General features: G+C 36.0%; 1 protein-coding gene and 2 pseudogenes across 1 annotated transcript; all 3 read left to right on the forward strand.

Moving 5' to 3' along the window:
* The first annotated feature begins 5,265 nt into the window (after positions 1–5,265).
* On the forward strand, positions 5,266–9,161 carry LOC148658248 (olfactory receptor 4A8-like; annotated as a pseudogene).
* A 4,102-nt stretch (positions 9,162–13,263) lies between these two features.
* LOC148658249 (olfactory receptor 8D1-like) lies at positions 13,264–15,652 on the forward strand. The gene is made up of 2 exons (XM_088641913.1): positions 13,264–13,549; positions 14,386–15,652. The coding sequence occupies exon 2, from the start codon at positions 14,407–14,409 to the stop codon at positions 15,343–15,345; it is 939 nt and encodes a 312-aa protein (XP_088498039.1). The 5' UTR covers positions 13,264–13,549; positions 14,386–14,406; the 3' UTR covers positions 15,346–15,652.
* A 2,685-nt stretch (positions 15,653–18,337) lies between these two features.
* On the forward strand, positions 18,338–23,972 carry LOC148658250 (olfactory receptor 10H2-like; annotated as a pseudogene).
* Positions 23,973–26,036: the final 2,064 nt, after the last annotated feature.

Consider the following 26,036-nt stretch of genomic DNA (forward strand, 5'->3'; position numbering starts at 1 on the left):
TCCCACAGTTGACCAACACACTATTTAATTAAAGGAGCTAACAAACAGCCCAGTGTGCACCAACCAAGAGCTCAAGCAATTAGCCACCAATGTAATGTCCCTTTTGTAATTCCACAGGCCACTTTAATGTCTTTAATAGGTCTCTGGGTAGAAAGTGAACATAAAAACATGAGGCACAAATCCTGTGTTTGGACATTAGGGATACCTGTCTTTTGAAAGTTCTCTGTCCCTCTTACAAGAATTTAAGATTTAAGATTTGTTGTTCTTTAAGGTTGATAATTTGGCTACTTTACAGTTAAGTAAAATGATCATACCATTTTTTTTCTCTTTTACAGTGTCTGTCCTTTGCAACGTGTGTAAAAAATGAAAGCCATTTACAACAAAAGCCTGTTCAGGTGTTAAGGCCTGTTGAACTACAGCACCTTTAAATAAACCCAGACAGCCTTCATGGCTGCTCTTTCTTTGAAATCAGACAAAAACATATATGCTCTTTGTTCGAAGGTGAAGGAAAAGGAGATTCATTCATTAACCCTATTAATACATTATGCTCAATCCCTTTATACTGAATGCCTCACTAGGGGTATCAGAAATCTGATCAAGGAGCAGTAAGCAGAATTGTAGAGTAAAACACAGGGAAGCCAAGTCGACAGTCAATTTGTTTTTCTGTCTATGCCTCTTAATCACTTCCTCATATCAGGGCAGAACTCCAAAAAAAACCCAGCAAATAGCATAGTAAGCATCATCAACTCAATTTCATAATTTGATATTTAACAAAACAAAGAATTACATTTTTAACAATTCAAATACTGTGTGTGCATGTCTGTGTTTTTGTGAATATGTTCTTTAAGTTGAAACGTGGGGTTAATGATTAAAAAACAGCTACTAACAAATATAAATTTCCTCTGATTTTTCTTTTCATTCTGATATTTATACAGCATTTTTGAACAGCAAATATAATGACAGACATGATGAAAGTCTGACTTGTACTTAAAATAAGAATGAAATAAAAAATAATATTTTTGTATACGTTTAAATACGATTTTGATACACAAGGCCATGATGCAACACTAGAGGCTCTGAAGTCTCTAATACCTAGAGGCATCATTACAGATACACTTCATTAGTAAAGGGGGGAAACTAATAAACACTAATTGGCTTGGGTTTCCATGACCTCAAAGGATTAATTACTATCTGAAACTGTTATTCAGAAGTTGTTAAAAACAATCCACCGTGGAGCTCGTTAATATCAGCTTCTAGCAGGAAAAAAGGTGTAATGAAGAGTATTGATTCCCACAGCTCTGGATCAAGTCACCTTAGACTTGTTTTACAGAAACAGCCAACACATGTCAAGAAAATGTATACAAGCACAAAGGAAACAAGCTTTTCATTCAAGGAGTGGTTCTGTTCGTATGTTGTTTGGATATTGCCTAAATGTGCAAAGACACCAATACACAATGCATTTCAAGGGAATAAAATTCAAACCTGTTGAATAAATACTACATTCTGGGATTGCCTTACTGTGCAATGCCAGATGTTAATAAATCATTTATTATTTTCCCACCAAATGTAATCAAACCTGCACTTAAATGCTGACAATACTTGATTCCAAACCACACATCTGAAATACAATTTGTGCCATTCACCTTCAATGTAAAGGCATCTTCATACTGTAGTTTATGTAAAACACTGGCTTATATATATATACTGTACACTACTATCAATATAGGCGTAATAATGGAATCATTACAATCCTTACAATGGGACTGTGAACCTGCTGTTCATTGTCTTTATCTGTTAAACACTAGTCATTTATGCTTTTTTAAAATGAAAAGCTTTGAAAGACCTTTATAATCACTCAGTCTTTCTAGTCTTTCTCTAGATTGTCTAATTTGAAAAAGAAAGAATTAGTTAGGTTGAACTAGCTGTTTTCGTGAGGGCAATGTATAAATAAAAACAGTTATTGTTTTTTTCTAAAATGTATGCAAGAAAAGGAACACTAAAATAAGGATGCAGCCTGGGCTGTCACGCTTCTTTATAGGTACAGTAGTAACAATGGTGAAATGGTTTTCTTTGTTTTCCAAGGTTGATGAGTCAGCAGCCTACTTTGGTTTAACATACTGTACATGCTAATCATCTCTTTTTGTCTTCAGCACTGTTTACAGTCAGATTCATTCAATGAGATCAATGCTGAAGTGCCAGAATATTCAATCTACTGTACCTAATCTTTTCCTGTTTCTGCCAGTAACATACTGTCACTTAGAGCTCCCTGAATACAGGTAATAAGTTCTTTAGTCTGCTACGAACTCCTGGCTGACACGAGTCCTGTTCAGATCCAACCTTGTTCTGCAGTAACACAGGAGCAGGTACACAGGGGCTTGTTGATCCAGGTGGGGGTGAATGATAACATCTGATGGTCAACCTACTCCTCTGAGAAAGAAAAGTACCAGATTGGGGAACACATTTTTCTAATAAGGTCCATCTTGGTGGGCACTCGATGGCTGTCGATGAGGCTGGATTTGCTTGCCATAACAGATTAGATATAGGAGGCCCAACACTGCAGGTCACCTAATGTTGCCTCATCTAACCCTGAGCTTTAGGGCCTTGGCATCCTGGACTACACCCTCTATAGAGAGGAGAGTGGCTCTGCCTAACAACCAAAAAATAAACCTGACTATTAGAAGAAAAACTTTGATACAATTATCAATAGTTGGCGACTCTTCTCAGACTAGAGATCAGACATACTGTAAATTCAAATTTAAGTATAATTTCCCTAAATAGTGTGGCTATTAAAATTAAAAGAATAACTGAAAATCAACAGAGAAACTATTAGTGTCATCTGTACAGGCTCAATGTCTGAAACTGTTGATTTTACATTGTACAAGATATAACTTGAAAACATTTCCCTTTGTTTCTAGAGTCCCAGTGCCCTCCATGGAAATCCTTGCCCTAGGATTTTAACATTACTGAATGACCTTACATGCCAGATACCACAAACGTTTCAAAGTCATAAGAATGGGACTTGGTGTGAAAGGGATTCATTTCAAAATTACAATACAGCATTATTATTATTCATTTAAATTATTCCATTAATTAATTGCTTGAAGAAAAGGTTTGAGAATTTTCCTTTGTATATTTGAAGGTTCAATATTTTCAGTACATTAAATTCTTCTAGTGTTCTGCTGTTTTCACTTTCGAGTGATGGCCTTTTTACTGAATGCAGCAATTTTGCAAAGCTAGTGAGCCATCAAGTGGATTGTTGTAGTACTGTTTTGTCTGTAGGACTGAACAAGTAAAATATATAAATATATACCCAAGACCAATTGCAAAGTTTTTATTTTCATTCTACCTGAATTGAGCTTGAGCTGGATGACACCTCATACACTGAAAAATAAAAACCTGAAACCGAATGAAATCCAAATTAAAGACAAAAAAACAAACATACATATTGACTTTTCTGCAGGATGAAAATGATTGTCAAATGTATCATATTAAAATGCAAGTTTTGAAAACAAAAAAAACTACTATCCAAATACATGGAGTACAATCATTAAGGGTTAATTCTCCCAACCCTTAAGTTACAGCACAGTATGTCACTCTAAAGGACAATAAAATTAGTTTAGCTTGCAATACTAAACCAGCAACAAATATTTTTGTTTTTAGTGAAATGAGTCTTTAAAATTATCATTTAAATATAATTAAATACATTTTTAGTGTGTTAATTGTAATTGTGAAGCACTGTAAATGTTATAATGAAACCAATTTTAGTACTCAGCTCCTTTCTGAAACCATCTCTTGGGATTCTTTACATCCCAATAAACACCTACTCCTCATTTGACTGGCAGATATACAAATTACAGTAATTATGTTAATCAACATAATTCAGTCCCAAGGCAAACTTGCAAGCAGCAGAGCAAAAAAAAAAGCTATGCTTGTTTGCCATCATACATTGCAGCTGTATGACATACTGTATATTTTGGAGTGATGCTTCTGTAGGCACATGTGATGATGCTACAATACTGTATGTAATAACTAAAGAATCTAAGGAAGAATCAAGTTACTATGGTTAGAGTTACAACAGATGTAGAATTATTATGCTAGGTGGCCTAGTGATACTCTTTTTATAAGCACACTATCATACTTTCTTCAATTTTACAAAAGAACAATATATTTTTAGGTATTAAAATTCTGTAGCACAATTTTATCCCCTCCCTGCATCTGCCACCTACTCTGCATTCTTAAAGTGTTGTGGAATTACACAGCAAAATGAAAGGTTATCTATTATGAAAGGCAAGAATCTAGACAGATGTCATGAAATAGCTCAATAGTATACTTGTCTCTGATAAAAAAATAGTTAAAATGGGGCAAACTGGGACGTTAATGGAAGTAAAAACAAAATATACAGGTTATTAAAAAACACTTTACTCTATTTATGCATGCGTGTTTTTAGGAAACAAAGCATATGGGTTTTGAAAATCATTAAATGATTTTGGTCATTCAAACCTCTGATTTGAATGACAAGCAATATTGGCAGTATGACTGAGGAACTAGTTGCAAAATTTGCTAAGGCATTTTTAGGTTCATAATGAGAGGTGAATGAGTGTGGATATAAAAAATAGACACTGCTGGAGATAACAATAAATTGTATTTTAATACCTAATGAACAAAGAAATAGCTTGCATAAAGTAATTCAGATATATAAATGGGGACTTTTTACTATTCCAGTGAACCACTGTTCTAATAAGTTCTCTTGGAGATGAAATATAGGTACTGTAGGTACTTTATCAATCTCATGCGGGAAATTCAAAATTCAAAATTCAAATTCATATAGATAAACCATATAGGTCTTCAGGGCACAAAAAGTCAGTCATCTAAGAAAATATAATACCATTCCATTGCTCAAGAAACAATGGCTGTAAAATTTCTATGCTGCTGGGCCTGGAGAAGCATAGAAATTGTGGGTAACCTCACATAGAAGGAAGAATAGAAAGAGAGAAAGAGAGGATAAGGGAAGACGAAAACCACAGATACATATGGATGAAATGAAATACAACCAGAATAAATATAAAACCATGTATCCAATACATGATATTAGGAAAGCAGGATATGGAGGCAGAGGGACAGTTCTGGAAGAGTTGCCTGGCTGGGAGATAGGCTGAGCCTAGCTGTCAGGAATCCACTGGCTGCCTTAAGAAAGATGTGCAGGGAGGGTGGTGGAGCTAAATTCTGGTACTGTATATCTGTGAGCTGTCTGGGATAAGGAGAACTATGGATAAGACAGTGGGGCTGGTTGCTGGTGGCTCCATGGATCTACTACCATGTCTGGTTGAAGGGTGAGTTGCATTTTAAGCTGTAACTGTAACAGCCAGGGATCTTGTGAGAATATCCTCTAGGTGGGGTTGGGAAGAGGGAGGGAAAGGAGCTGACTGATGGGGATGACTACTTTGAAACACATGCCAGGGTCTGAGGCATCCTGACGGACTGTAGATGGACTGAGAATAAGACAGTGAAACTTCGATGGTATCTCTAAGCTTGAAAAAATTTCTAGCTGACTGCAGCATGTTTGTCTTGTTCCAGAGGCAAAACTGGAGTTAAGCCCATTTCATGATCTATCCTTCTGATCTGTTTGAAGCTATCTTTTTGTCAACTATTTTTTGTTATTTTTTTTACATTTTTGACTTCAATGGAAACACTCTTCAGTTGTTAATTTAGACCACACTACATGACTGCAAATAGCAGAGAATATAAAGCTCACACATAATTTTTGCATATTCCTTTCTACAAGGTACCTAAAAGCACCTACAGGATACCATGCACATTGCCTACAGGGCTAAAAGAGGAGTCGAAGATGCTACCCTCAAATTACTGAATCTCTTCTATTCACACCTTGAAGGTCTCAAGACACATGTCAGGCTTTTATTTATAGACTTCTAATCAGCCTCTAATACCATTCAATCTCACTTGTTAGTGGAGAGAAAATAATATAGACTTTATTATTGTAGGTTGAATCTTAAATGTTTAAACCAACAGATCACAAAGAGTGAGGATAAATGGTCTTATATCAGGGCAGCTTTGTTTTTCCACTGGGTCTCCTCAGGGCTGTGTGCTCTCCTCCATCCTATACATTCAGCATACAGACAGATATAGAGGCTCTTCTGAGGACAGACACATTGGATTTGCTGACATAAACCCGCTTATGGGCCTGTAGTGATTATTCTGTGGAGTGGTGTAAGACGTCTTCCTTCAACCTAATGTGTCAGAAACAAATGATAACTGATTATAAAAAGCAACCACCTGCCACAAAACCAAGTCATTGAGGAACAAGAAATTGAAATTGTCAAAAGGGACAAATATTTTTGCAAACTACAAACTAACCTTTGAGGAAATAACAGATGCCACATGTAAGAAGAGTCAACAGTGATTGACATTCAAGAAAACTCTGCTCTTTTTCTATTAAGGTTACCAAACCAGGCTACCAAAGTGAATGTTAGGACAGATTCAATGAAAGTTTTAAAGATGCTAATTCGTAACCTAAATACACAAATGAAAACAAACTGAGCAGGATCTAAAAGGCAGCCAGCAAAATTATTGGTGCACAACAATTAAAGCTTTCAGACATCTATATCAAACAAATTGCATGGAAGGCCAATATAATCACTGAATGTCATGAGCACTGTTTACTGTCATGTTTGAGCCCCTTACATTTTGGTGTTGATTTAGACTATCTAGATTTAAATGCATTATGGACTAAGTTATCTTTTATTCCCTATTAAACTTCTATTAACCTGCTTAATATGGGCAATTGATTGTATATTTTGCTTTATATATGCTGTATGTTTCTCATCATATAGTGGATGTATTTTTCTTATTTGTTAATGGGTTCATGTTATGTTAAATGTATTGTTTATTATGTATTTTTTCCTTCCTGGAAAACAAATTTCCTATCTGCGACAATAAAAGTCAGTCTACCCCCACCTCCCCTAGTACTTTGCAGTCCCAGTCGAAAATTCTAGAATGCTGAGCTCCAGAGTGGTCATGTCTATACAGTATATACTGGCATAGCTTACCTATTAAATAAACGGTCCAAACGTAGAAAGGTATTTTTTATGCCTTATATCTTTTTATATCTTTTATATAAAAGGTATTGTATAGTCTCTTTTTGCAGTTTTTTATCTCTAAAGCTGAATGCCAAAATATTGAGGATAGCAGCATGGCAAGGTTGCAAACCTAAGGTTAAAATACATGCGTAACGGCAATAATAGTTCAAGTGGGTAGCTGCGTCAGCATGCGTAGGCTGTAAAGGAACAAGTAATAGGTTTATTCCATGCTGAAAAAAAGAAGAAAGAAAACACAACGTTTCGGCCGTGGAGCCTTCTTCAGGTGTGAGAGGCAATTACTAATTGGTAAAGGCAATAATGAGACAAAACAAAACCTATAGGTGCTGGTTTTCATATATCCAAAACCGTTGAACCTCACCATATTTTCAGCTCTCCTCGCATAGCTTAGGGACAATTTTAACAGCAGTGATGTGCAAATGTTTTGAATTCACTCATTATTCTGACTACAAGCATTTCAGTCATGTTTGAGTTTTTTGGTGAAAAGTTGGCTTATGAATTAATGGGATTACAAGACTTCCTTGATGTAAATTTGTAATTGTTTTATTTTCCCCATAGATCTAAGAAGACATACAGTACTGTATAATAAGAAATTTAGAAGATAAAAAGTCCTGTGTAACACAGAACTGATACTATTCGTGATCACAACTCACTCAAAAAGGCCAGTTAACTAGCCAAGGTCATATTTAACTAGCCAAGTAAAATTAAATATGAGTGCAGTTTGTATTTTATTATTTTACACTCTTTTACTTACTAGACTAATTGATATTTTAGACTGTTAGTATCTTATAATTGGTCATTATGGCATACTATTCAATGCATAATGCAATGCAAGTCAGAGCCCTTGACAATTATATCCCTTTAGAAATGTGCCCCACTAGTGTATTTTTAAGCAGTAGAAAGGTCCAATTAAGTATTTCTGCAAAGAAATTAAATCCAGTTAAATGCTTGTACACTATTGCATTTATCATGCTAATTTGGAGTCTAAAGCCATTTTGTCCGAACAAATTAACTTGTAGCTTGAACAGTATTTACCTTACATTTACCTAAATTTACATTTAGGACTTTTTATTATATTTTGATGAATGTTTTTAAGACATGATATTCATCAAGCATAAAGACGAACATATTTAAAATATTTAAAATTAAAACTATGATAAAAAGATGATAAAAAACAAAACCTGAATGGATTTGCTATTTAATGTCATTACTATTTTCTTATTTCGACATACTGTAACTACTTATTTAACATTACAATTAACATTAAGGTTAATTAACCATAACTAATAATTCCTCATACCATTTTTACAGACCTATTGGAGACTAAGTGGTAGAAATCAGCTCAACACCTTATAGTTTTCTTTTACATTCTTTACATTCTTTTAAGTCCATTCACTATATCACCAGAAGGAAAATATCCCATTTTCATTTTAGGGATATCCATCTGCTTGTTTTATGCTTTCTGTAACCTGACTATTTTGGTTTTAAACTTCAAGAAGAACCTTCACAAGCCTATATACTGTATTTTACCCTCTTTTGCCTGACACTCAATGACTTGATAGGAATCACTGCTTTGCATCCTAAAGTACTTTCAGATATTTTGATAGAATCAAACACTATTACTTTTTCGGTATTCATAATTCACATGTACAGAGGTTGAATTCTATTCTGTTTAGCATCTGTTGCATTTGATTAGTACATTGCTATTTACAAGCCTTTAAGGTACTGTATAATGCAATCATGACAGATGGACCTTGGTAATGATTATTACACTTGTAAGGAGTCTAGATTTCATATTAATAGGTACACTGTTTTCCATTCAGGTTGTACTTTCAAGATGTTGAAATTATATCATGAATGTTTGTGAAAGTCCCTCACGCTTAATAATATTTATAGTCTATTTGTGTTATGCATCATGGAAATCTGTGCAGCTGTATTCCTATTTTAAAAATCTAATTGCATCTTTAGTCGCTCCTGCCCGTTCGTCCCTCAGCGCCTGGGCGCAAACCTGGGTTTCCGGCGTCACGCAACAGGGAACTTGCCGACTGAGCTAAAGGAGACCTCCCTCAGCCCAGCTGAGATCCCTGTTATACAGTATGCAGGGGTATATTCATTACATAAGCATGAAGCATTTCCTGTATTTTGTAATACTCAAAACCACATACAGTATGTTGAAAATGGGTGTAGAGACAGATGTTAATCAGGAGTAACATCTGACACTTAATCAAATGCATTTGACGGGTAAATTTGAGCAGAGTGGCATGGAAAATTATAGGGATGCTCATTATTATAATCCTTCTGTTTTTCAGTCCATAAATGCAAAAAAAATCTTATTAAAAGTTTTTAAGAGAAAAGTGTATTTTAAGTAACTTTCACTATAAATAAAATGTTTTATAAATGTTTGAGATTTTTTTTAAATAAACATAATCTGTAATTAATTGAGCAGGAGAGGGCGACTTCTTGAGGAATTTTTATTTTGTCTCACAATACTATTATAATGATTATTTTGATTAACTATGACTCATGAAGATGACATTGATATATTTCTCACAATTTACAGTAATACAAAATGTATTACTATAAAATTAAATTAACATTTTTTACCATCCAAGGGTAAAATGTACAGAGCAAGTGAATGATTTTCAATTGTACGGGACAGCCATGATTACATTAGACAGGGATGAATAAGGTCATTGGTTGAGAATGTTTCTTGCAGTTTCACTCTTTCACCACATTCCATTTCACCAGAGCACATCACAACTCTGGTGAGAAAATCACAAACTTGTTTTCTTCTCAAATGCATTAATGACTGTTACTGTATAATAGAAGAAAACACTACCAAAAGGCTCTAAATACTGCTTTAAAAATAAGGCCTGAAAAAATTGCTGATTCTCATAGTATATACAGTACATTATGACTTCTGACAGTGTCTAAAATGTCAAACACTTCTTTTATAGAAATGTATATATTGCATTGCCATGGTGTTGTGGTTTCTACTATGGACACACCCCTCATAGCCTACTGGGGAACTTCTTCACACTTTTTTTCACACTCTCTACTCAGAGAATTGTGATGACCACAACCCCCCCCCCCCACATCACCGGGGAAACAAGGACACGTGGTACACATATACTGTAGATTGAGATCTCTGATCTTGGGCCCAGGGATCATTTGCTCACATAACTGTCCTATTATGATCTCCCCCGAGATTATTATTAGGTCCCTCATATTGCAAAACCCTTTGCTCACTGAATCCCTGGCTTGACGAGATTCACCTCCAACTCTCGCACACTCTCTAGACCCTTTCAGCGAGTAGCAGTGGAAGGTCCTCAACTCAGTTGATCCCGTTTTCTGGACCCACTCTACTGCTTTCTTTACCTTACCAGAGGGGCCAACATGGCAATGACCTAGGCTGCCATGTTTCGAGGCATTCCCTGCACCTTGATGCACCTTCCAGCTCCCCATCATAGCCAGAGGCCCTCTCACAACCAGCCAGCTCTCAGACTTCTAGGTCCACCTCCTGCATCTGACATTATTAGGTTGAGTCCCACACTCACAATATCTCCAGTGCCTCTCTCTCGCATCCCAGCCTGTGTAGATGCAGCAGCCTGCACACCTTTCTCTGTGCCTGGCTACCGCTGCTAACTGTAGTTAGTCGTTTTTCCTAGGCCCTCCCAGGATTCAGACCACAAACGCAATTGATTTCGCAATCTCCCTTTAAGATCGTAGCTCATAACCTATTCCCCTTATCAGGGTTAACTAAGCTACAGGTGCTAGTCTGTTTTCTCTCTCTCCCTAACTCTCTCTCATAACACAGATGCTCACCTTAGACACTCACACCTGCTCCTAACTGGCAGATAAGTAGCAATTTGTTCCCTCTTTTTCTGCTTCAATCCAGTCACTTTCATTACCAAGCCTCAACTGTGTTAGGCAAGTGGAGATCTCCTGTCTGTTCTAGCCTGGCTTGGTCTCCTCTCAGGGAAGTAGTCAGGTTGCATTTAAATATGTGGCTCATTCAACAAGGCTCCGCCTCTCAAAGACACCAAATCCTGGGCAGCATTACAATATACAGTATATGAGTATCAAAGAGTGTAACTATAATTGAGTGCAGTTGACTGTAATTGGAATTATTGCTAAAGTTTCTGTTTATTGTAAGGTTCATTATTGCATATCTTGAATTTATTTTTATTCTTAAGTCTGAAGTGTCAAAGCACAGTCTTAGGTCTGTCTGTGTTGTCTCAGCATGCTGAAATCTCAGTAACAAAATAAATTCATTGATGGTACGGAAAGAAATTACAAATTTGGAATTACCAACAAAATTGTGAATTTTGTGAAAGTACTGGAAGTCACCACGTTGTTGCAAACCCCTGGTTTCCCCACGAGCAATACCGAGAGTTTGCATAAATTGTGATGTGAAGTGCCCCGTTCTGCTCACTAGTCACTGTAATGACTAATGTAATGAGATCTATGAGCAAATAAGTACAGGTTGTTTACAGAATTAACAAATAAGTAGTATTTGTCGGCAAAGTCGTCTCAAAGTCAAGAACAATATTTCCATTGGATTAAAAGAGATGTACTGTATTCACAAACCTGCTTTTACAATTTAATAGGGCTGCTTCACGCCACTGGAAGTTTTGTTGCCTCATTCTGAATCACAGAACATGGAGCTGTGCATACCTGGAAAATTAATCTATTTTGCGATACTTTTCACTTCTATTGTTTGAAATACACTCATCAATGCCAGTTCTTTCTAACCACGAAATAGAATATAATTCCCCTTTAAATCTATCATCCAAAACCAGAACTGGTATTGTTGCTTTGACGTATTAGGAGAAAAGGAATGGAGGGATTTTGTAAGAAAAAAAGATGAAAAATGAATGAAAAAAGACGAGAATTCAAAATAAAGCCTCTATAAATTTCTTTAATGGGGAATATTTTACTTTGCCTTGCACTGCCTTAGTCCATTTGTACCCATGGCATTGTGTCTTCAATGAGGAGGTTTAAACTTTTCTGCTTTGAATTTTCCTTACCAACATCCTTAAATAGGGCCATACTTGAATATGCATGTGTCTCCTAGTTTTCATTCCAACTAGGTTCTTGATGATAAATAAGGATAATTGACCTATATCTGATATAATTTTTGTCAGCTCATAGGGGAATGGCTGGGATTAGTAATTGCTATCAACCTGAACCAGTCTCTGGATTTTAAAGCTTCCCTTTAGGTTTGTAGAATGTAAGGAACTGAGCATCTGGGGAACAGAGCTTTAATGCTTTCAGTGGCTGTATTCTATAAAGTGCCATTCCCATCTGTTTCTGGTTACCATTAATTGGCCACCCGTTAAGGGCAATTTAAGGGTAAATGAGACAACAATGACTTAACGAGCAAGCTAGAATTGAGTTCACTAAATTTCTTTGCAACAACACAAATGCAACACAGTATTTTTGAACCAAGGACAGTGAACAGGAACAGGCTGAAAAGGTCATATTATCAAGAGAATTAATTAAACAGACCCATTAGCCTCAGTAATAAAGAGTCCAGCTGGAATGAAAACCACGAGATAGTTCTTCAGCGTTGAGAACAGCTGGTCTAATAGGAACTAATGACAATGGGTGTAGATTTTGGTTTTTGGAACCTTGTATCTTGTACTTTTTTGTTTTGTCTGACCATGGAACACATACATTTGAATTAAGAAATAAACAGCATAATTTATAATTTATTTTATTGTGTGTTGTTAATATATCTTGTGTAAATATAAAGTACACTTTTTTGCTAAGGATATTTACACAAACTTCAACTTTAATAGAAAGGCAGGCATTAAGGAATTCCTTGTCTCCCTGTCCATATTATTTATTATATACAGAGATAAATTACTGTACCACTAGAGTCTTACATACATCCTGTATGTAGAATCTCATGGGTATTTACAAGAGAAGATGCTATCTTATTGTTTATATATGGCCGCATGACAACACTTTGGTAGTTATTTTTCTCAGGAGTCCTTTTTTAGGTTATGTAAACTTTGAAAATTGCCATGTAATGCGCTTGTTCAGGTCCAAGCTGGTACACATGGGCTGTTATGCAAATTAGACCGTGGGAGGCAAATCCATATCTTCTTGTCCCATTACTGAAAGAAACACCAGTGAAAGTGACTCTCGGAGAAACACAAGCCAGAAGGCACAAGCAGAAATTCCGGGGAGGTGCATTTGAAACTGGGAACAAGAAGCTCCTTTTTGGACAAAGGATTGTAAGATTCTGGCACAAAAACTGCTCAGTGAACTTGTTGAAGCTAGTATTGTAGTTCTTTTAAAGAAACGGTTAGGTAAAATCCTCGGATCATTTAGATTAAAAAAAGAAACAAACAACTACAGCCCAAAACAAAGCTAGACGGGGCAAACTGTAGCACTCATTTGTAATCTATTCAACTGTTCAACAAAAGGTAGGTGTACACGGAGCTGTTTCACAAGCTTTACAGTAAACATAGTGAATTTAAAGGAGAATGAGTGGTACACAATGCAAAGAAATAAAATAGATCAGGATCAACACTGAAAAGGATACAAAAGAATCTCAAAACTATTCACTGCTTCTTTCTTATTTGTTATGAGTAAGTAGCATGTTTGCTTGAAACTAGCAGTAGTTTTAAAGACTAGATTAGATCATTACTGAAAACCTACACACATGTAACAAGTACAGGATTCTCCAGCATACTGTTTTTAATCTTCAGTACCAGTATTAATGAACAGCTGCTTTCAATGTCTAGCAAAATATTACCTTTTTTAGGTTTAACATTGATCAAGTTATGCCGCTTTGAGAAGACAATAACTGATTTATAATTAACGTCACACAATTAATCTTGCATTTCTACATTTCTAAATTGTTTCTTACAATTAATATTTCCTCATTTTGTAATATGGTCTTCAATAAGATTGACATTTATTGTTATAGAGAAAAGCTTTCACAGGCCCATGTATTTCATCCTGTCCTGCCGACTTGATTGGAATCACAGCTATTCTTCCTCAAGTGCTTTCAGATATTTTTCCAGAATCAAACACCATCTACAGTATTACCCTTTTTGTGCTCTTCTGGGGTTCTTGCTTCACATGCATTGGGCTGGAGTCCTCTTCATATTAGCTGCTGAATCTTTTAAAGCGCAGGCCAAGGCTATCTGTAAATCACAAAATGTCTGCATAGTGAATTAATCTTCATTTATACTTCTAAGAATAAAATACTACAACAATGTCTGAAAAAATAATTATTTTGCTTTTTATTTTACAGACTTGCAGAAGACACGACAAGATGGAGAACAATTCATTACAATCCAGCTTTATATTGACTTTGGATCCCTTTGTTATACCAATGGGAGGAAAGTACCCTATTTTCATTGTTGGATTAGGGATCTACTTGTTTTGTGTTTTCAGCAATCTGACAATATTGGCATTAATTGTTGCCGAGAAAAACCTTCACAAGCCCATGTATTTCATCCTCTTCAGCCTACCGCTTAATGATTTGATTGGAATCACAGCCATGCTTCCAAAGGTGCTTTCAGATATTTTAACAGAAACAAACACCATCTACTACTCTTTTTGTGTTCTTCAGGGGTTCTTTCTACACATATATGGAGGTGGAGTTCTCTTCATATTAGCAGCTATGGCATTTGATCGATATATTGCCATTTGCAAGCCTTTAAGGTACAACACTATCATGACCCCTTACAATATACTGATCATTATTATACTTGTTTGGGGTATTGATTTCATTTTAATAATCTCACTGTTTTCCATTCAGATAAGACTTAATAGGTGCAGGAATTCTGTCTTGAATGTGTTTTGTGACAACCCCTCTCTTCTTAAGCTTTCGTGTGCAGACACGAGCATTAATAACATATTGGGTTTATTTAATACAGCTGTCATACAAGTAATTAGTGTAACTGTGCAAATGTTATCCTATGTTAAAATTTTAATTGTGTGTTTAGCAACAAGAAAGTCTGAAGCAAAGAACAAAGCTATCAATACTTGCGTAGCCCAGTTGATTATATTTTGTGTTTTTGAATTTGTAGGTACTTTTACAATACTCTCACACCGGTTTAAAAATGTTTCAGAGAATTTACAAAAAATTATGGGGATGCTCATTTTTATAATCCCTCCATTATTCAATCCACTTGTGTATGGACTAAAATCCAAAGAAATAAAAAAATCCTTAATAAAGGTTTTTAATAAAACCATTTCATTTAAGTAACTAAAAGGTTAAATACAGTACAATTATTTAACGGGTCCGAAACGTTATTTTTGCGTAAACATTTAATATGAAATTTATTTTGCAAGAGACAGCACATTTTATTTTTTTCATAATACTATTGGTACTATTAAGCAACTTAATTATTCATGCAATGTTCACAGTTTGCGTCTCTATGATTTCCAAAATGAACACAAGGGTGACAAACTTAGCACATGTATTGAAAACACATTTTGTGTTATTCCCCTTGATTTGTGGAGATTTTCAGTTTTTAAATGTCTTCCATTTTTGTCATTACACTTTAACATAAATAAAAGATCTAAAATCTCTAAAATGTGATTGTGTTTGAACTATTATGCTTTACTTCTTACACTTGTTAATGTGAATACAAGATAAAAAACTATTTTCAAACTATTTTTCATTTACAAAAGACAGTATGGATTTAAATTATCTTAGAGTCATACAAAGGAGCGTACAGTAGTTTTCAATGTTCAAGTCGCCATTGGGCACTACTGTATGGAACATCTTACCATCTGAGGGTCTTAGATGCACTTAAACTGTTTTCAATGTTTGGTGTCCCACAAGGTTCCGTTTTTGGGCCCATTCTCTTTACCCTCTAACTACACCCATTAGCTGAAATCATCAGGAAGCATTGTATTAGTTTTCACTGCTAGGCTTTATGTAAGCATAGCTCTCTTAGAGTTTTGGTGTTTGTTTTGAGGAGGCTGGGGCTTAGATGACGTGTAATTTTCTAAAATTTAACAGTACAAAGCAAATATACTTTTGGTGGGCACCCTTCATGAGGTCCAGCATGCCAATATCTCTCATCTCACTATAGGCAGTCATAACGTTCAAGAAACTACTGTATCTCTGTCACTAACTTTGGTGTTGAATGGATCCGTCCTTTCCTTTGCATAATCACATTAAAATATTTGTAAAAATTTCCTTTTTTAACCTAAAAAATATTGCCAAGATCAGACCATTCAGAACTGCGCTTCCTTGATCCTGCTGAAGGTGTGAAATCTGGAACTTGTTACACCAGTGCTGATATCCCTACACTGGCTACCTGTTAGTTCTAGAATTGCCTTTAGGATTTTGCTGCTGATTGTTAAATGTGTTCATGGGACTGGCCCTTCTTGTCTTAATGGGCTGCTCCAGCTGCAGACTTCGTCTCTGAACTCCAGGTATACTTCCTAATTTAAACTTTGCATTTGAAGGACTAAGCTGTCTTCTATGGGAGACTGTTTTTTCTGTTCCATTTCTCCATGTCTCTGGAATAACATGCCTCATGATACTAAGACAGCCCAGTCCTTGATAACATTTAAATCAGGGGTAATAACATATTTGTTTAAGAAGGCCTTTAGTGCCTTTAGTTTACATGAGTTTGTATTATTCTCGCTCAACAGCCTTGCACACATTATGCGTCCCAGGAGACAAAGACATGCTGTCAGGTATGCTAGAAATAACAGGGAACAGCAAAGAGACTGACAATGGAGGAATTCATTTGGGATGCCAAGAATACAGTGTTTGAGAACACATTATTAGGGTTTCCTGCTCGAAGAAAAAAATCTGACAATCAACATTCCTTAAAATGAATAAAAAATATTAGAATGAGAGCAAGGATTGCATTTCAACAGAACACGCAGAAACACTCTCCCTCCCACTCCTGCAATCAATCTTTTGTAAAGTCATCCAAGTTCACAACAAAGAGACTCATGCTTTGTATAAGAGAAACCTGAGTATATAATTTCTGTACTCAGTTTTCTTTTCTTCTTAGACTTTAATTATGGCCTTTTTAATACCTAATGCATTAAGTAACCTCAGATATGAGACGAAGTATATATATTTTCTGAAAAAGCAATAAAATGGCCACTTTATGTTTGTAAATTAGGGTATCCCATAGCTTATGGCTTTTTGATTTTATATTGTATTTGAAGTCTATGAAAGAGAGGGCTAAAAGGGAACAAGTTACAGTTCTAGTATAAGCCTTGAATATGTTGCCTAGAAATAGAAAATTAAAATGGGATAAGCTGAAGCACTACAAATATTCAGGAGATAAAAGGCGACCAAATGGTGTTTATTAATTATGGATTTTCAGGTCTTCAGTAATTTAATATTGCATGAAATTAATTGAAAACACAGTTTTTGGTTTTTAAAGTTCAGAATTCTTATTCATTTAATATATTACTGTAACCATTAAATAGCATTGCTTAACTCTTTCAGGTTCTTGCACACAATGAAGACTGAAAGTCATAATGCTTAGGCTTAAACAATACTGCTCTAAAGTTCAACTGCCAGGCAGTGAAGAAGTGACCACTAAATTGCCCCCTCCTGTGTTTTAATCATCCTTGTCTACTATTCCCTACTTAACCAGTAAACATGCATGCTACAGTGTAATGATTGGGTGGATTCCTTTTGCCATTCCCACACTGCAACCCCAAAAACGGGACATCTCTCCCACTGTGCACCTCCAGCTCAGCTCCCCTTTCCTCTGCTTCAGGATTCTCTATGCCATTGCTTGAATTATTAAGGTTCTGAGAAGCTCAGTAGGGCATCAAACTTTCCTGGCGGAGAACCAGCTTGCAACCCTATACATCACCTCTTACAGTCTCTCCAACACTGTTCACGGACCCTCCCAGGAGGGATGGCGTGTGGGACATTACTTGTTCTTCTGCTGGAGCAGAACTGTCACACCCAATAGCCTAGGCCAAATAGGTGCCCTGGTGTCTTCAGATTGTAGTATCTCTTCTGACGGACACCAACAGTGGTCAAGGGTTCCCTGGTGACCATGTGGACGAAGGAAGTCCTACCTCCACTAAATAGTCTGACTTTACATTTAACAGGAGGTCCCTGCTGGGTGGCATGGTAAAGACCAGTTCGACATACTGTATGTCCAGAGGCCTATCCAAAACTGAGGGCTGCCAAGGTGCAGCTTGGGCCCTCTTCCGCAGCTGTTCGGTGAACCAGTAAGGCCAGGGAGAGCTGGTGGCGTATCATGAAGGTGGGTTCGTGGGTGTGGTTGATCCACTCCACTTAACCATCTGTGTGTTGATGCAGGGGGTTGCTCTGGTTCTTCCTAGTACCAAATCAATGGCACAGATCCTCAAAGACTTGGGACAGGGAATGTTCTGTCCCTGATAATTATGTTGGTCCTTACCACCATTCCATATAACCGTGTGTCTGGTACTGTGGAAGCACTCTACTGTGGTCTGGAAGCGCATGACTCTCCAGTCACTTCATGATGATATTTTTGCTCCATTGACACATTCACGCACAGCTGCTGCGGAGGGGCAAGGACTGAAGTACTAGACTCTTCTGTGCCACTTGTGTCACAAGAATTTGTGATAATTTGTGTGTGGTATCTCACACAGCCAAAACAAGTTGGATTTTAGTTGCTAAGGCAGCTTGTCGTGGACTTGGGTTTACATTATATCAATATAAATTCTAAGCGATAGTTTTTTTGGGGGGTTGAATTAATTTGAATGATATCACTTTTTTTTCCATTAGAGAAGACCTCCATGTTGTGGGAATCATATCATGAACAAAACAGTATCAGTAATACAGTATAAAACCCAATACTATACTTCTTTCTTTTAAATTTACATCTACCTTTCACTATACTGCCACATCAAATAAATGACAGGGATGCTAGTTTTCTGTTTCAACCTTTTTGAATCTGCATGTACTGTAAAAGGGGATAAAAAAACAAAGACATTAGAAAATGAAAGAAAAATCCTCCATATAGGCTTATACTACATAATAATACAATTTTAAATATATCAACTCTTATTTTCCTTGTTCATGTACTCCTTCCTTTCCCACACACACATCCCCATATCACATTTGGAATTGGAACAGATTGGAAATAAATAAATAAACTACTTCATAATTTTTGCAGTTAGGCCCCATCAACTGAAGGCAAAGTGTGACTTTTAGTCAAAGCACTGAAAGCTCCCACATGGCTAGGAAATCAAACAGATTATTAGATTACAAGAAAGCTGAGAAGAGCAAATCACTGCATCAGACTGTGTGTGTCTGCTTTGGGAGACAAGATCAGAGGACTCACTGTCAAGACTTACACAACAGGCCTTCTGAGCAGCCACGAGCAATGCTCCTATTTTATTCTGCTCAGCTGCTTGAGACCCTGTGATCATCTAATAATGTGCCTACATTTACATTTACATGTAGAAATATCATGTAGAAAAAACAATTTCGCAGAAACAAATCAATCATGCTCAAATTTACCTTTAAGTATGAACTCCCATAGTTTGCTGTGAATGAGGTTTAAAGCCATTATGAATGTTTTGAATAAATTGCATTTCTTATTTCTTATATTTGTGGGCTATTATATTGTCACAACGTTGGCATTTCATTTTTATTTACAAAATTACATCATAAAGGATATATTATAATGGCACCTGACTATACAGTATACAGTAAATTGTGTTAGATCACCAACAGTCAAGAATCAGTGGAATGAATACAAAATAAAAAAATAAATTGTGCAATGCTGTAAGGTTAAATACTATTTAAAAGGAGTGTTGAGTTTTTATATTTCTGAATAAAAGACCCCTTAAAGTGGAAAAGAAATGATGAAATTCATCTGAACTTGTATTGAACATACGGGATTAAAATCCCTTATGACATATTTACTTTGTTAGGAATTGGCTGTAATCCATCAGTGACAGACGGATGATTTATTCAAGAAATTGAATCCAAAAATATACAGAACAATTTCTCTGAATATACAGCTGTAGAAAATATTTTAGTTCTTTTAAAATAGAATTTTAAAATGTCATAATATCATAGATATTTCCTTTTTTATTGATACAATTAATACAGTACTAAACATTGTGATCTCCAGAGACTTTCTTTGCTCACATGAACTCTAAAAACAAATGCAGCAGATGGTAGGCAGCAATCAACAGAGGCAGCCACACAAACACATCAGTACATAAGAAAGTGTAAGAAAAAAGAGCCACTTGGACCTTTTACTTTTTAATTTATTTTTGCATAATACAGTACTGACACATTTAGACAGCAAATTAATACAAATATATTGCAGATACTTAAGGGAGAGGAATTGAAATAAAAAGGTGTTTTGAGTTAATACAGTAGGACACTATGTTACAGTGATTTTGTGTTTAACACACACAATTAAACCCCAGCGATCCTGCAGTAATCCTTAATTTCAGGATCTTGACTGTTATGCTGCAAGGAATGAAGAGCTTCTAGTATAAGTAACTAGTATTTTATGTTTAAAATATTTACAATTTGTTTACCATTTAAATGACTTAGGTAGATTTAGCTACACCCTAAGCATAATTACTTAAAGAAAGAATGGGAACTCAAAGTCTCACAGGCCTTTTAATCTAGGATGATCAAAGTGGCATGCAACTGTCTCTCAACACTGCCTTCTTATTAACTGTGATTAGAGGAGATGCATTAAAAATGGAAATCTACAACTTCTTCAGCTTCTACAAATGTGTGTAAAGATCACATTTTTCAATTTAATGCAGTTATTATTTGTGTCTTGCTGTCTGTCAACATCACTTTAAACCTGAACCTTAAACCTTCAAATATTGAAATGGCTGCAAATGAAAAATCATACTGTAACAAAAAGCCTCAGCCTATTCAATGTCATTCTAACAAGCAGATGGTTGGCCTCCAGGGTGGTTTGAGAAGCAGGTGCGCTCATTCACATCCAGTCATGGCTGGTTAGTGACCAAGGTTCACAAGATCCACACAAACCTGAATGAGTGCTGCGGGTTTTGGCACAGTCACTGCCAGGCTTGCACTTTAACTGTGCCCCTGTGGTTTACCAGGTGTCCACTGGTTCACATTTGATCAGTTTCTATTCTCCGTTTGGAGGAAGCCATGGGTAAGTCTTCATTCCAACAATTATTGACTGAACTTGAAATCCCGAAGGGGTTGACCTGCAGTTAATCTCCATTCTGAGCTGCTACAATCACACCAGACAGAATGTGAGAGAGGATACTGGGCAAGTCCCTCTTTAGAAAGGACCGAATTAAAAGAAAAATCCCAAATCCATTTCATGGTTTGTAACTCTAGAGGCAACATTGACAATCTAGTAATTTGACAGCTAGTTTCATGAAAAGTGAAAGAGGAATATTTAAAGGCATTTGGATTTTTAAAGAAAACATTGCTGTATAACCTCTTAAAAATCATCTGAATCTTAATACACATGGTACAACACAATGGAATTTTGTGGATTAATTGAAAGGACAATTGATGCAATTGCCCTTGGAATAATATCTTGAAGACACATCTAATCACTTTTACTCAAGCTCTTGCATTTATGTAGCCTATAAAACTAAGCTGCTACTCAAGAGTGCTTATAAATATGTGTACAAAAACATCTCTACATCTGCCTATTTTGCATTAATCATGTGAGATGAAGATACAGGATTTTTCAACATATTTGATTGGATGATTGGGGACCAGGGGCAATATCTCCAAAGAAACAATTATTTCCTTGTTTTTAGGATCTCTATTGAGCTGACATATGGCTTTTGCCAGGTCAAACAAAGAAGCTGAAAGGAATCAATCACTTTTGCGGAGCAACCTGGACTCTTAACAGTGACCAAGAACTCAAAGCAAGTTATACACATGGAATTGTTCTATGAAAAATGAATATGACTTGTAAAGAGAAGGAAACACAATTTCCTTAGGGAATTAGGGAAATGTAGAAACCCTCAATATGTAAATTAATGGTAATATTGTAAATAAATTAGTTGATCATTGCTCAGGCGAGTTTAGGTGATTTTTGGCTTCCAGTAAAAAAAAATCTTTGGATACTTGTTAAAGAATTAAGGTCAGTGTAATCGTGATGTGTAATTGTAATCAATATTGTAACATTCTGCACTCTTGTTTACATTTGTTATGACTCCAAGTGTCTAGGGGTAAAGGTGTGTAACATTTAGGATGGTTTTGGATGCAGGTGGGTTTCTGGTGAGGGACTTAGGAAGCATGACAACAAGTATTGGTGCAAAGGGATTTATTTTAAAGTGAATAAAGTAACTTGTACTTGTAACTTGTAATTAGGACACAATAACACACAAGAAAGGGAACTAGAGTGGTGCCAGAGAAAAGAAAATAACAAACAAAATGAAGCTGGCTAATAAAGTGAGGGAAAGCTGACCTAACTACCAAAACAAAACCCAAAGCACTCGGTCTTCGGCGTCTTCTAACACCCTGGCTAACCTTCACTAACTACCCAAAAACCATACAAGAAAAAAAGGCACTCACCCATCTTAAACTAGTGTTACTAATAGAGAGACCAACTACATGTGCCTAATGTACCCAACAACCTAAACTAACCCTTTACACAAAAGTTCACACAAATACACAAGTGAACTACAAATTCAAATAAGGAAAAAACTAGAGTAGACACAAGGAACAGGGTACAAAAGAACACAGAGGTTGATATAACACGTTTGGGCAAGGTAATGGTGAAATAAAGGATAAACACAAACCAACAAAGCTGAAGCAAAACAAAGCGAAATCAAAGCCGAGCCGAGCACAACCAAAGTCAAGCAAAAGGGCACTTCATTCCGACAACCTTATATACTGAACAATCTGAGTTCTGATTGGTCGAGAGTTAATTGAAGATGACGTAATACGGAAACAAAGGTGTAATGATAGACCAATGGGGGAGGGAGAACAATCAAAGTCAGGAAGTGTGGAACATAGCAACAAAAACACACATGGACCACACACTGGGACGAAACAACATTAAACATCATCTGCTAATTATTTGCCCAGTCTTAAATTATGCCTAGATCTTTTAAAATGTTTTTTGCATCTTTTACAGTGATTGCTATTTATCCTAATCTGGTTACATTGAATATAATCTAACATCTTTTTTTCCCCTCATGCAACAGCTTCCATGGTACAAATAAAATGGTTTCCAGTGCCACTGATGTCATTTCAGTTTTAACTCTGAATAGCTTGGATTTGCCACCCGGAAGCAATATCCAGCATTTATCTTTGGACTGCTAATTTACAGCTTCATTATTTCCTGTAATTCTGTTATCCTTTAGACAATTGCTCTAAAGAAATGTCTTCATAAACCAATATACTTGCTGCTTTTCAATCTACCAATTAGTGATCTAATGGATGCAACAGCTTTTTATCCCTAAATTAATTATAGATATTTTGTCAGGGACGAGATCAATAACTTATCCAGCCTGTGTCATACAAGCTTTGCTCATGTATCTCTATGGAGGAGGATCATTGCTTATACTGACTGCCATGTGATAGGTATATTGCAATCTGCTGCCCTTAAAGGTACAATACAATCATGACAAACAGTAACCCAATCAAATGATTGTTCTGCAACAATCCATCTCTTATGGGATTAGTTTGTGAGAACAGAATCATAAATAATTATTCTGGGATGTTTGTGACAGCTGTATTACAAGGAATGTCATTGCTTGTAGTTATGTTTACATTAATTCAAATCCTTGCAACGTGCGATGAACACGCACTCTGGTGCAAAGAGTAGGGCCATTTAGACTTGTGCTACTCATTTGGTAGTCTTTATAGTTTTAGAACTCACATCTCTTATCACTATACTTTCATATACAATAGGTTTAAGAACGCCTTGATCCGTCTAAGAAAAACAATCGGAGTGGTCATTTTTGTGTTTCCCCCTATACTGTACATAACCCTGTCCTATATGGTCTCAAAACTAAAGAAACAATAATCATTAATCTATTCAATAAAAAAGTATCCTCATTTTATGAAATTGGAATTTGTCTAGAATAGAGTGTGATTCAATTGTTGATATAAATGTTTAAACTACAATAAAATGCTTTCTGGTGATGACACTGTGTCTAAACTAATTGTGCTTCCTCAGTGCTTTCTGCACGATTTCTGCTTTACACTTCACATTGTCAAACAAAACCTTGCAAGCTATCCTCTGTTCCTCTGAATCACACTATTTGATGATTTTCCTGACATGAGACAATCCATTTGTAATTTTGTTTTATTGGAGCTGTATTATAATATACAATATTCTAAATATATACGTCTCTAACAATATACCACTAGTAAGCATGACATAGATTTTACTGTAAATAAGCTAAAGGAATATAATTGTAATTTTATGGCTGATTGGAAACGTACATCAAGCCTGTCACTCTTTCGGCTCCACAATAACATTCAAGGGGTCAGTGTCAGGAACATTATTTTCACTGAGGTCACTGCAGGAAGGTTACTGACAAAATCCAGGCTCACATTAACGGTGTCTGAACTTTAGAGCTCACTTTGAACTTGAAGTGACTTTTCTGAAAGCATCAGTCGGGAGCTTTTGGGTAAAGAGAAAAAAAACTTGCTTGGTCAATACTACCAGTGTAGTGTAATACTAAATGGAAATGTTCTGGTACGAATCTGAAACTAGGGATTTCAAAAACTCCCTAAATATTTTACCTGGGATTTTATGTATATATAGATAGATTTTGTGAAATCCCCAGCTTCATCGTTTACAGTATCTTCAACATAAGGTCTATAGTCTGGCCATTTACAGAAATCCACTTTCCTTCAGGTTTTTTTTATACACATAGGGATAGGGTTATGGAAGTCTGGAACAAATTCTGCAATCACACTGTTGAATTTGATAGTCCTGATTCTTTTAAGAAATTATTGGATGAAATTTAGTTTGCTTCTAAAAAACTCATTGGTCAGAATTAATTCCTCCAGCTATCAGCTATCAGAATGAATTCCTCACAAAAAAAAACGCAGTCAGTAGCCATACCACCTTGCAACTCACAACTGGCAACCCACTGAAGCTAAGCAGGTGTGAACCTAGTCAGTACCTGGATGGAAGACCTCTGGGGAAAAACTATGGTAGCCCTACAGTTCACAATAATTCTTTACACTTATACAGTATAGTGTTTTTCTGGACACTCCAACCAAAGCTCTTTACTGGTAATGGGGACTCCCCTCCACCACCACCTATGAGGTCTCCCATTTAGGCACTGGCCAGGCTCACACCTGCGTAGCTTCTGTGGCTGCCAGTTGTGAGTTACAGGGTGATACAGCTACTGGTATTTGTTAATGTATGGATATCGGTATATATTACTTCACAGAACGTCAGAAATAGTCTTTATATGTGCTGTTAAATAAAATTAGATGGTGAATTATATTCCTTTTTTATTTATCAGTTCAGATTTGCTGATGGTTAATCGAAATAGTTAAGCAAAGCTAACCAGGTGCTACACAAAAAACTTTCTCTTCCATATTCAGAATAACAGCACGTGTACAGAAAATGTCTCATGAGTGTTTGTGAACCATGTTATTGGTGCACCTCCTTCATGGATATTTATAAATTGCTGTCATTGTCATTTTCATGGTCTGTACGAACAATAACAATTGCTCACAACAGGACGTCAGTAAATTAATTTAAGGATGCATTTACTTCTGGAACTGAATTAAGGACAAAAACAAAGAAGTAAGCAACATGGCTAGATCTATATACTTTTGTAAGGATAGAGTATAATTGTCTATTACTTTTTTAACTTATAGTCTATATGGACATCAAATAATGATGGAATAGCATTTTGTTAGTAAAAAATAAAAAAAACATCTTGTTCTGTTTTTAAGTGTACACTCATTCTGTGCAATAGAAATTTAGTAGCCAAATACATGCTACAATGAATAATTAGTGCGTT

Source organism: Lepisosteus platostomus, chromosome 7, assembly GCF_059453375.1.
Source record: "Lepisosteus platostomus isolate fLepPlt1 chromosome 7, fLepPlt1.hap1, whole genome shotgun sequence".
NCBI classification, from domain to species: domain Eukaryota; kingdom Metazoa; phylum Chordata; class Actinopteri; order Semionotiformes; family Lepisosteidae; genus Lepisosteus; species Lepisosteus platostomus.

Coding starts and splice junctions, on each gene's coding strand:
- LOC148658249 (XM_088641913.1), top strand. CDS start 14,407: ATGGAGAACAATTCATTACAATCCAGCTTTATATTGACTTTGGATCCC.